This window comes from Neolamprologus multifasciatus, chromosome 20 (assembly GCF_963576455.1).
Source record: "Neolamprologus multifasciatus chromosome 20, fNeoMul1.2, whole genome shotgun sequence".
Taxonomy (NCBI): domain Eukaryota; kingdom Metazoa; phylum Chordata; class Actinopteri; order Cichliformes; family Cichlidae; genus Neolamprologus; species Neolamprologus multifasciatus.
The window spans coordinates 26,742,175-26,754,938 of NC_140458.1; the positions used below are offsets into that span (position 1 = coordinate 26,742,175).

At 38.4% G+C, this 12,764-nt stretch overlaps 1 protein-coding gene across 2 annotated transcripts in view; it reads right to left on the reverse strand.

The window, feature by feature from the left end:
- The window catches only part of nphp4 (nephronophthisis 4), a 186,114-nt gene that overhangs the window by 159,388 nt on the left and 13,962 nt on the right, over window positions 1–12,764 (reverse strand). For both annotated transcript variants that reach the window (XM_085146678.1, XM_085146677.1), the window contains exons 3-4: window positions 5,374–5,543; window positions 4,577–4,641 (exon numbers count right to left, since the gene is read on the reverse strand). In XM_085146678.1, the coding sequence (XP_085002804.1) occupies window positions 4,577–4,641; window positions 5,374–5,543 (235 nt within the window). The remainder of the gene's footprint in view (window positions 1–4,576; window positions 4,642–5,373; window positions 5,544–12,764) is intronic.

Here is a 12,764-nt window from a genome sequence, read left to right on the forward strand (position 1 = left end):
TGCTAGAGTTTTGCTAGAAATCCTGGTTAGTAAGATGCATCTATAGACTGTATAAGTGCATCACCAGACATATCTGGTAATTGTTAATAGACATATAGTTAAAAAACAAGAATTTCACTCACCAAAAGTGGAGTACAGACTTATAAGGACTACAAAAGTAACCACACACCAATTTACATTATTTGACAGTTATAATAAAAAGACAGACACAACAGACATAGTTGAAAGCACAAGTTTCCTGACCAGAATTAGCTCAGCTGAAGCCCAGCAGAACACTATTGCTACAGCTGCCTGTGTTGCCATCCATTTTACTCAACCAGAGGCAGACAGTCACTGGTTCTATTGGCACTTTTCCCATGAAAAATTGCAAAAAGGAAGCAAAAGTTGCTACTGATTCATTTTAAGGCTTTATATTGTGATTTAGCAGACAATTCTCAGTAGCTTGTTTTGATAAAGGCTGCATTTTGCCCCGCAAACAGTGGAAAGAATGCTTGTCCGGCTGAGTGTGCCTACAAAAAAGCACAAGTGGTGGCCTCAAAAAAGAAAATTAGGTCTATTGTATATAGATGGCTCAAAGTTTTCTTGATGTTTTTTGAATAAGGCAGGTTCACACAGTATTTACACAGTACACACAATCACAAAGACATGAATGGAAGCAGTACAAGGTTTAATACATCAATAGACAAGAGAAAAAATACTACAGATTTTTTTGTTTAATGTAATTTTTTTAAGCTTTTAGCCCTTTCATCTTTTTTTCTCCCCCAAAGGGAGAGACTATGTAATTCCATTTGTTCATTTGTCTTATCTGTCTGACAGATAGGAAAGATATGATGCTCAAATTTTGTGTCATGGTATAAACCCATAACAGCTAAAGCTGATTTAATTTTGGTGAAAATCGGATCAAGGTCACACACAAAATGTAAAAAGCTGTATATTATCCACAGGTTTTTCATGGATCATCTTCAAACTTCAAACCAATATACCAGGCCTTGAGGGCATGAGTACCTCAGTTGGCTTAAGTGGTTGACCTTGACCATGATCATTAGCTCCCAAGGTCAAAGTTGACCTTGGAAAAAAATTAAAGACACCAAATTAACTATAAGATATATGATGAAAGGCCATGGAGAGAGCTGTACGACATACTTTTTATTTTGATAAAAGTATTTGATAATCACACACTGCCTAAAACCATCACCCTTCAGCACCATGCTTGAGAGCTGGTATGAGGTGTTTGTGCTGATATGCTGTGTTTCACTTTCACAAAACATGGTACTGTGTATTATGGCCAAACATCTCCACTTTGGTCTCATCTGTCCAAGTGGCACTGTTGCAAAAGTCTTTTCTTGAGATACAACTTTGCTGCCAGATTCTTTTTTAGAAAGAACAGGACTTCTCCTGACAACCCTTCCAAACACGCTATTACAGTTCAGTCTTTTCCTGACTGCACTGTCATGAACTTTAACATTTAACATCCTAACTGGGGTAGCTCTTGGGTTTTCTTGCAATACTGAGCATTGCACAAACTGACCTTGGGGTGAATTGCTGGGATGTCCACTTCTGAGAAAACTGTAGCATTGCGCTCCAGACCAGCAGGCTGTCAAAACTTATTATTTTATTCAGATGGTCACACTTACTGAAGATCAGTTAATCAAGTGTATCTATATAGCAACACCTGCCTGCTACTTACTCTTTTATTCCTAATGGAACCAGTAAGTGTGCTATTATTTTTTCACAAGACTGCATAGAGTGCATAGAGATGGAAAAGTGATATGTTTGCTGTGTGTGGTCATTTCTGGACTAAAATGTGTGAGCCCTTAAGCTAGCAGCTTTTATAATTACTATAAGGAAACACCCTCTAATGGTTGCTATCAAGCAAGCATTAGAGGGTTTATAATGCTTGCTATCTCTGTAACATAGCAGACGTGTGGAAATCCAGCCATTTTTTATTTAAATTCATTCACTTTTATTCAATTCAACTTTTAACCCCAGACTAATTTGCAACACATCAAGACATAAAAAAAAATATTATCCTTCTCCAGAGCCACAGTATTTTCAAAAACAAAGTCAGGGAAATTACATAATGTGGAATTGCTAATGAATGAAGGGTAAAAAGAAACATCCTCTAGGGAATGATTTCTCATTATAATTCTTCCACACCATAAGACATGAATGGCCACTATAAGAATGTGCTTAATTCACTTCTGCACAAAATATTTTTAGACACTTATTTAAAAAATAAAATAAAATAATAAAACCACTCCTAAGTATTCCATGTCACCCAGCAGATAGGCACTGCGGGTCTCTGTCACAGTGGATGAAACTAAAAGTTATTAAAGGTTAAGAAAAAAGGCTTTGGACACAAAAGAGCTACAGCAAAAGCAGCAACATGGCTCTTAAAAGAAAGAAGCAACTTTCCACTAAATAACAGGCTTATGTTTAATAATTCAGAGAGCATAACAGTCCGTTTGAGAGGAGGTTTTCTAATATTCATGTGACATGATAGCCAAGACAGGAACTCTGGCTCTCACTGGGCACCGTGTTATTCATACTGTGAGGCACGTCTGTTTTGTAATTCATAGCCTTGGCTTTAAGTCAATCAAAGACAATTCTAGATCAACCAAGTGCTTTAGCAGAAAACCCAAGAATTATCCAAAACAACTCTAAATCTAAAGTAAACCGGATAACCAAAACTGTCAGCTTTTACCAGGGAGCAAAAACCTGCACTTTGTCTCAAAGGGGGAAAAATGGCCTTGGAAAAAAAAACATTGAGGTCATATAGTCAATAATCCACTGACCAAGTGCTACCTGGGAAAATATTTTCAAAGTGAAGAAGGTCTTGTCTGCTTCAGATGTGTGGCTTAAGCAGGCTTTAGGGTCTGCACAACTGCTGGTGTCAGAAACCCCCTTACATCACACCTCTCTCCTCTCTAACATCAGGTAGGGGATGCCTCTGTCAGCCTATATAAATTTGCAAAATTGATGACTAGATCGTCTACACTAAGAAATGCCCACTCTGGGAATCAGGTTGTGTTAGACTTTCTCTTTGTCAATTTTAAAAAGAATAGGGTTATAAAAATTATGTCATAATGTACCTACAATTTATTTAATCTGTGTCTTTTTCCATTAGCACTAAAACAGTTTTGAAGTGGAAACATTTCTCCCAGGGGAAAGGATCAAAAGTTGGCAAAAGCATCTTAAAACAGGACTTTCCAAGCCTGCCAGGAGTGGCTTCACCAGAAGGAAATCCTGGAGCCTGCCCTTCTTTTGCACAAAGGTGCAGCTGCAGCCTTCTGTGACCCATGGTCCCAGACTCACTTAAAGTCTTTGAGTGAGGATTCTACCATGTAACGCTTGATGTTATGTTAATAAAACAACTGTCAGCTTGAGCACTGTCCTTGAAAATGATTCAAGTCAATTACTCGACGTTACTGTAGATGGACCTCGGAGTTGTAATCTGTCAAAAATGACATGCTTAAAAAAACTGTATATATTTTTTTAAATTATTATGACTCTACTGCCTCTGCTGTAAAGTCTTCCTCTCTTTCTAGCCCTTGTTCTTAGTTTGTTACACACACACCTTTGTGGCATTTTGATGTGATCGACCAAATGGAAAATATTTCTGAAAGTTTGCGTCATGATCACTATTTTTAAACAAGATTCAAGCGCTGAGAGGCCATAAAAATCTTTATCATCATTACAGTCTGCCTATCTGTCACTGCCTTTTCTCTCTTGAACACCCTCTTTCATGTAAGCTGACCAAAGTGCTATCTTTATGCGATGGTACCTGGTTAAAAAATTTTTTTTAAAATACTAGTTGACAAATGACACATCTTTGCATCACTTTACATGGCAGGGGGCCCACACAATGCCTCCTGATGTCCCATCATCTCACTATAATTACTATATCTCTGATCTCTATTTCGCATTTGGTTGTCATTCTCTATTATACTGTTTATCAGCTGTAACTTTTTATTCTAGCACCAACTGCAAACAACTGTTTGATTTTCCCCACCAAAGACTTCTTTAGTCATCAGTCAAGTTTTAGTATCACAGTGTCACTTTAGCTGACCTAAAATAACTACTGCAACTATTTTATTTTGCTTCCCCAAATTTTGTAGCTCATAGTACAGAGCATTTAGTTTTGTGAGTTAGATGTATGCAGATTGACTCTGTACAAAGAAAAAACTGACAGAACAGGTCACCACTACAATAACGGTAACCTTTCCAAAGGTTACACCTGATGACATAATCCCTTCAGATAGTATGAGCAGCAAATGAATCATAGGTATAACACACTTTTTGAACAGCTCACATTTTTGTAATGTAGCAAAGTTCAAAACTGTTCAGCTCAAAACATTTGGTTGACAGCTGTTTCTCTAACCCTAACCCCAGCTAAAAATTAAGTGGGCGTCAAAGTTTTACATCAAATACAGGTAGATTCACTGGCCTGGAAGTAAATACTGCTAAAGACCACATGCACTGTGGTCCTAGCAGCTTTCATGCCAGAGTACTCTAGCGAAAAACACCTAAAGTGAATACACCTGATAAATAGATAGTATGAATAAAATATTCTTACAGTCAACAGCGTCCTTTATTAGAGGGTGAAGCAAGGCTCTTGGTGATCCGTGATGTAGATTCAGCCTAGGACATAAAATAACACCAACACCCATGACTTCACACGTAAGGAAAACTCCTATAGATCCCCACATAACAAAAACACACAGGCTACATATAATTCTACTACAGTGGAACTCCGACTTACGAATACCCCATTTAACGAAAAATTCAAGTTACGAAGGCACTTAACGGCAATATTTCTGCCCGTGTTATGGCAAAATGCCAGCGTAACGAAATCCACTGGCTCTGATTGGCTGAGCCCAGAATGCCTACAATGCCCACAAATGCCTTCCGAATCATGTGACAACCCCCTTGGCTTTCGTACTTGCGCTTCGCTGTTCAACTTGAACGACGTATTGTTGTTGCAGTTAGCAATTAGCCTATAGCCTATCGTTCACTCAAAAGGCGCGATGGTTGCTTTGACTTACGAAAATTTTCGACTTACGAAAGACCCTCGGGAACAAATTAATTTCGTAAGTCGGGGTTCCACTGTACTTACCAACATAGCAAACCCTAGTTGATTTAAACACCTTACACACAATAGTAGGTCTACATGGAGTAAAAAGCCATATCTATATGTTACACATTAATACTGATCTAAAAATTTGAAAGACCAAGCAAACTAGGTGAACTCTAAGTCCCTGGATAATATTATGGCAGAAACTCTTTCACTCTAAATACACCTGCTCTTTAATAATCTCTTCATGAGAAAGTTCATTAATCCTTTGGCAGAGGAATTAAGAATGGACTAATCACCTTCTCTCCCCATCAGCAGCTGGCTTGTCTGGCCTGTTGGTGAAAAGCTCCAGGACAGTAAAGCCTCGTCCCAGAGCCTGATGAGAGCAGTCTGGTCTGGGTGATAATGACACCAACTCCAGAACCAACAGTGTGCTGGGTAAAGTCAAAGACGTATGGACATACAGTACCTAGAAAAAGAAACACAAGGAGTAAAAAAAGATCCGAAATTAAACCAAAATGAAAATAACAGGGCCATCATCATCTTGCTTTGTTTAATAGTTTTTTTAACCTATGTGTGGCATCCAAGGTGTAAATTTCTATATAACATGGTACAATGGCAGCAACTTGTCAATCACAGACATCTGGGATCTAAACTGTACTGCTTAAAGAAGACAACAAAACTTTCAAATCACTTAGCTGATGAAGAGTGGCATCTGCAGGTGAAAGGTACCCCAACATCTTTCGTTCTCCTTATACTTCATGACTCAGCACATGGTTTTAAAGTAAATTACACTAAACACTGTATGCAAATTAGTGTTTACATTAACACTATATTAATAAACCTTTGCTTTAAAAATGTATTTTACAAAATAACTGTTCCAAAAAGTTATGGATATTGATGTAATAAGTGTAACAAGTAACAGAACAATGAGAACAATAACTAGGCAAGCAAGCAATTTTAATACATGTTTTTAGATGTATGTTACATATTTAGCACAAATTGAAAGCATAATGCAGACAGTACTTAGCTCAAGATGGTTTATATGACATATAGCCATTAAACTGTGTGTGTATGTTGAAAATCATTTCAGGGAAATGACCTATAAACAAGTGCAGATGGTGTACAATCCCCTGGTACCTACTTCAGCTTGAAGCATCAAATGTTGCTATCATTTGAGTTACTGCAGTACAAGGATAATCAAACTAGGAACAAAATACACAATTACTATTTGGACTATGAAACCGGGATCCCGGGGACACTGAGAATAAACAGCTAAAAACAAGAAACTGATTTACCACCAGGTTTATATGATTTCTTTACAAAAGTACACCATTAAAACAAATTGAAAGTTGCCATGACTACACAGCAATTCTACACATAGTTGTTCTGACTAGGAATTTTTTTAAGGCACATGGCTTCCCTCTCCCCAGGTCATTAAGTCATTTAAAAAACAGTGAAAAAAATACAATACCACATAAAACACACAGTGCAGAGATATTTAGTGTGCACCTGGTATGCATTCACTTCAGATCACTGTGAATGAAATCAATGTGGCTATTAATAGCCACTTCATATGGCAAGAAATAAAAGGTACATAAGTACAAAAAGAAAGAAAGAAACAAGCCAGCAAGCCCGAAACATGGTACACAGAATAAATACGTCAACATGCAATCAAGCTTCATTCTTGAATAATATTGACAGGAAAACAGCAACAGCTGTACAGGTTGCTCACAAGCATATTTCTTTGATTTATTTAATTGCTTTGTAATTGTAACAGATTGCTTGCCTTCGTTCCAATCACGATAGCATACGTCTTGTTAGATGTTTTTCTTTATTTTAAAAAGACTTCAAAATTTCTACCATTTACCATCTTCGGATTCTCTGTGGTCACTCCAAGCACATCTGTGTCAGTCTCCATATTGTCTCTAAAAAGAATGAGCCAAACATCCTGACCAGAATACCTAATTGGCAAACATTCAACATTCAACATTCAAGAGGAGGGAATGTCCCCTGATAAAGAAACTCTATAGGATTATGCAGGTGAGGATGACCTTGGTTTTTTTTTATTTAACTAGTTCAGAAGGGACAGTCATTCAAATTCGAAATAACAGCCTACCTACAGCAGAGCCACACTGATTTACATGCACAAAGGCCGGAATAAGATAAAGAGGCCCACAAATTCTCTCTGATCCATTCGTCCCTGAGCACAATAAAGCCTGTTGTTTTTCAAAACCATAGAGAAGAACATGACGGCATCAAAAGAAAAAAAACCAAAAACGTATAAGTAGACATGAGCTATCTTGAAATATAGAACCAATTTCTCCCAGCCTACTGAGGCAGACCCTGTTCATCTTTAGACCCAGCTATCAGCCACCACTGAGCCATTTATTCAAATTCAAAGCCTCTGAGGCATTCCTATTTCGGCCACATCGCTTTTATCTCTATGCACGGTGAGTTTAAATGACTTCTTTTCAAAATACAAACACTGGTGAATACAAATGTAAAACATGGGAAGTAAAGGTACTCGTGTGGTTTGGATTAGTTATTTGTCTGCTTGTATCTACATCCACTAGTCTTTGCCTCATCAACAAGGAAGCTGACACTTACAGAATAGTGTGGTTCACAAACTGGTGTCTCTGCTAAAAAAGAAACTCCCTGTTGGAAGAAATTCAACAATGACATATTTCCCTTTGTTCAAAGCCTAAACATAGAAGCTCAGAACTGTTGAGGAAATCGTTTTGATCAACAAGCTTCCAATGAAGAATTTTAGAGAAACTTGTATTAAATTTTAAAATACTCAATCTGTTTTAATCCAAATCCTCCCTTATTCTCAGAAATGATGGTGCACATTTCCTCACTGAGCATTTATTCTGTTTGCTGAGCTGGAATTCAGACAGATATTTTAGCAACAACAAACACTGGCTGAGCTGAGAAAGTAAAAATATCCCACATCCCTAGATGCATGTCATTCAGTATTCATGGACTGAAAACTTTACTTTCACTCAGTTTATTTATTTCCAACCTTAACTCCCAAATCAAAGCCTCATTTTTGAACGAACTTATTTTGAACCTATCCCCAAGTTGTATAACAAGACATTCTGGGTTTGTTTTTTTGGGGGGGGGGGGGTTTTGGGGGGGGGGGGGGCATATTCTATCATGTTCACCCAAGTTCCCTCCCACTGTGATACTGTAGAATCTGCATTGCGGTTAAAGACGCAGTCCCCAGTCTAAAAGCAATCCGAATATGGACATTGTTCATGACGAATTTCCAGTTCAAGCTTGAATTCCTTTTTCATACGCTCCAATGCTTTGATACAACTCCAAATTGATTTCAGTCCAGTCTCTGGAACCAAAAAAAAATCCCACTTCATGTCCCCATAGAGCAAATACCTCCCATATTCAATTTGCAATTATTCAGATTTACAGACGAAATGTAGTCAGAGCTAAAAAGAACAGCCGTGACTGAACATTTTGAAACAGACAAGCTCAACCAAAGATAAAATAATTACAAGTGTTCTGACTGATACTGCTGTAGCTATACTGAGTCTTATTTAGGTCATTTTCTAGTACAAATTCACAGGTGGAGCGTTCTTTGCTCGTCGGTGTTGTTCCTGATCCTGCCTCTATTATCACTTGCTTACAGGAGATACGTTTACCATCAATAATCAATAATAATATAACAACTACTCTTCATACAATAACGGAGTGATAGTTAGTACTGTCTCCTAATAGTTCCTAATAAGTTCTCCCCAGATACTCTGCCTTCCTCACACAGCTCAAAGACATCCATGTTAGGTTAACTGGTAATTTTAAATGGTCCTCCAGACTGTATGCTTATCGGTCTCTGTACATTAGCCGAGCAACAGATTGGCAAACTGTCCACAATTTACCCTGCCTCCTGCCCCAAGACAGCTCCGCAACCCTGTATTGCATAAAAATAGTGATGGCTGGATGGACTGTTTCTGAACAGAACCAGAACCAAAGTCCAAACACTGTATAAAATGTATATAAAAACAAAAGACAAATTTTATTTACAGTAGAACATAGAAAACATATCAAGTGTTTGAACTGAGAAAATGTATGATTTTAAGAAAAATATTAGCTTGTTTTGAATGGCAAGCTCAGCCAAGATCAGTAGCACATTTGGGCATATCTGGAAAGGCATCATCAATGCTGAGAGATTTATACAGCATGTGCTCCCATCCAGACAAAATATTTTTCGGGTAAAGTGTTGTATATTTCAGCAAGAGAATACTAAACCACATAACCACTGTATGTATTATATGAGCACGCCGCTATAGTAGCAGTCTGGGGGTTGAACCAGTCTTCGTGCAGCCTTGATACTGCCAGCAGAAAAAAAAAAGGCACAATATGAAACAAAACATACGACAAAGCGTTTACACTCAACCTTCTGTCCATCACTTTGAATAAAAACACAGCCATCTCTGTCAGGGTGGGCCAAATAGTGACTTGTTTTTCCACAGAAGCTCATTTGCGCCTTTGCTCCTTACAAAGGTAGCAGTGGCAAATACCAATAGAACTTGGACAAGTATACCGAGCAACCAATCGGCCAGTTGTACTGGAGGCTATGGCCTTTACTTTATCAAAACTTAAAAAGGACAAAGTTGAACTCTGTATGTTCAGCCCCATATATGGATATATATGTGTATTATGTTCCAACCAGGATTTACACTGCCACATCTCTAAGTTTGTACTATCTGCCATCCAACATAATAGCAGTTCTTTCCCCACAACTTTCACTTCAAGGCAGTGTTGTAAGATCTTGCTCACAACGCCATGGGAACACTGGGAGATGTCATTGAAAAAACAGCTTGCATCGGCAGCAACGCCAGGCGCAGCATATGTCGGCTCTAATGAGAGGTTATACTCTGCGGCAACCGTCAACAGAGCAGTAATCGATTCTCACAGGGGTAAATATTCAATGCCCATAACTTGAGTAAAGAGGGAAGAACAGAAATGGGATGACATTAAAACATCATCAGCGCAGAGGCATGTGGCTGGAAGTCACTGTCACTGCTAACAACAAGCTTGTCTGCAGCTTCTGGGGAGGTTTTCTGGGACCTCTTTGTGGGTGAAAGAGAAGAGGCAAATGAAACCATGAAAGACTGATGATGTGAGATTTAAGGCTATAGAAGAAAAAACAGAACAAGCAACATGAATTGCTATATTATGGGATATGTTTATATTTAAAGAAGCTGAATACGCACTAGTGACATATTTATGATCCTGTCTTTGCATTGTCAGAGTATAAAAGCTAAAGCTAATTCTTCTTGCTTCTGTTTCTTCTCAAACAGAGGTCCAGAGCAACTGGAGTATAATTGACATCGACCTGTTGTTCAACCATTGGAGGCTTCCCAAAAGAAAAGCAAACAGGGCATTCCCATTTAGCCCACACACTAGCTAGGAGCCTGGGAACAAACGTGTAAGCTACCTGGGATTTAGCTAACCAGCCAGTTCCCTATGTCTGCATGCCTGTGTTATTTGCATGTAATACATGTACCTGTAGGTAGCTAAGCTGACTAAAAGTCATTGTTATAGCTAAAACACAATAAAAACAAAGTACAATGAATCACAATGAGGCGATGCAGTAAGCTAGGACACATATACATTTAACCCTAAACTCTAGATGTACAAGCAGATGTGCTGTATACCGTGTGCTATTACCCTTGGACTTTCCCTGTTGAACTCAAAGTCATACAACTCAGCTCATGAAGATTTATGAAGTTAAGCAAGCACATGTGCTCAGGGAGATTCTTAGCTGTAGTGCTTTGATACAAGTTTTGGCAGCATAGCCAACGCCTTGAGGTAGAGGGAAGAGAGGGAGCGGGAGAAAGAGAGCGCAAAAGCAAGAGAAACGTAGCACATCATTTTACAGGCACAGAACCAGCGGGTGTCAGCATCACAAATCCTCTTGGTATGAAATTCTATAACTGTCACTAGCATAGGAGAGATGAGAGATGGTGGTGCGGATGATAGAGAGGCAGAAATGACAGCGTTAGAAGCTTCGGGCTTCCTTATGGCCAGTAATAAATGTCACTGATCGTTTCTGGGCTGGTAAGACTGGTATGTATATGTGTGACAGATAAAAAACACTTTCAACAAGAGGTCCTCACAGGTCCAAAGTCTGTTGAGTATCAACAAGACAGATATGTCAGCCATCATTCTTTGTTGTCAGAAAACGATCATCTATGTGAAGCACACTGGGGTCCAGCACAGAAATGATCTTAATCATGTTATGAAAAATGATCACCGAATCCAGGTGCAGTGGTTTTTGTTCCTGGATAAATGTGGAATTGAATAAGTGACTAGTACTTATACTCTTACCTTTGCCAAAATAAGCTTTTGAAAATTTACACAGTTCTTACAAAGTTTATTAAATCATCACCCAATGTAAGGTTTATATCAATATTGGTAATTAACTAAATTATCTGTGGAGTTTGCGTGTTCTCCCTGTGTTTGCGTGGGGTTTTTTCAGGCACTCGTGCTTCCTCCCACATTCCAAAGGCATGCAGCTAGTAGGGATAGTTTAATTACCCATAGGTTTGAATGTGGCTGCCAATGGTTGCTTTCTCTATGTGTTAGCCCTGCGACAGACTGGCAACCTGTCCAGAGCATACCCTGCCTCTTGCTCTAAGAAACTAGGATAGGCTCCAGGCCCCCCACAACCCTGACAAGGATAAGCGGAAGAGAATGGGTCTGTTATGTCTGTAATGTTGAAGCCAACAGTAGGTGCGAGCTCTTTAATCAAAATTACATTTTTTATCCATGAATTTTTAGTTTTAAACAAGGTTTTGACAGATTTTGTTAAATATTCGTGCCTTACTGTTTTCATGACAGGCGGCCTAATAAATTTGTTATGTTCTATACTTTATAAAGAAAAGTTCTTTTTGGAACACTGAAGACGGAGGATGCAGCAAGTGAGCGCCTAAAGCTGGTCGAAAAAAGAACAAAAATTGGAGCTGATGAGAAAATGTGGTTTTTTTTTCTATCACTTCGGTGATGGGTTTAAGTGAAGGGGGGGGGGGGGGGGCGCGGCGGCTTGGATTGCATTCACAGTGGTAATAAATGCTGCATCCCAGGAGATGTGTAATGTGGCTGAAGTTGTTTAAAAAAAGAGGTTTGATATGTTATAAGGACAAAAAAGAGAGGGAAAAAAACAAGTGAAGGACAGGCAAAAGCCGAGCTATCAGGCAAAGAGGACTGCAGCAATTACTGGAGAAATAGCCCAATTATGTGGAATCCCTCTGAGGAATGAGGTGACAGTGATGCGATTTCTATCCAGCAAGAACTTTCACAGGGCAGTAATTCTCAGTGTTCAAAAATCTTAGGCTATTTTACTGCAGAAAACTTTAACAGCTAGTGAAATCACTTAAAATATAAGTAGACTAAATAAGAATTACATTTACTTTTTGTCCACTGAAAGTAAATGTAAATACTTTTGTTGATATGAATGTGTGGGGATGATCAAAAATGTAGAATTTAATTGTTTTCTTCAAACAGCTTCTGATTTAAATCAGAATGTATTGATTATAAATTCACTATCAGGAATTGTCAATAAGGAATGCTAGAATAATAAACCATTTATGTTTGAGAAAAGTGTCTGGTGATAGGTTTCTTATTTTTAGTTTTATTTAGTAAAATTTAAAGTGATGAAATCCTTTCAAAA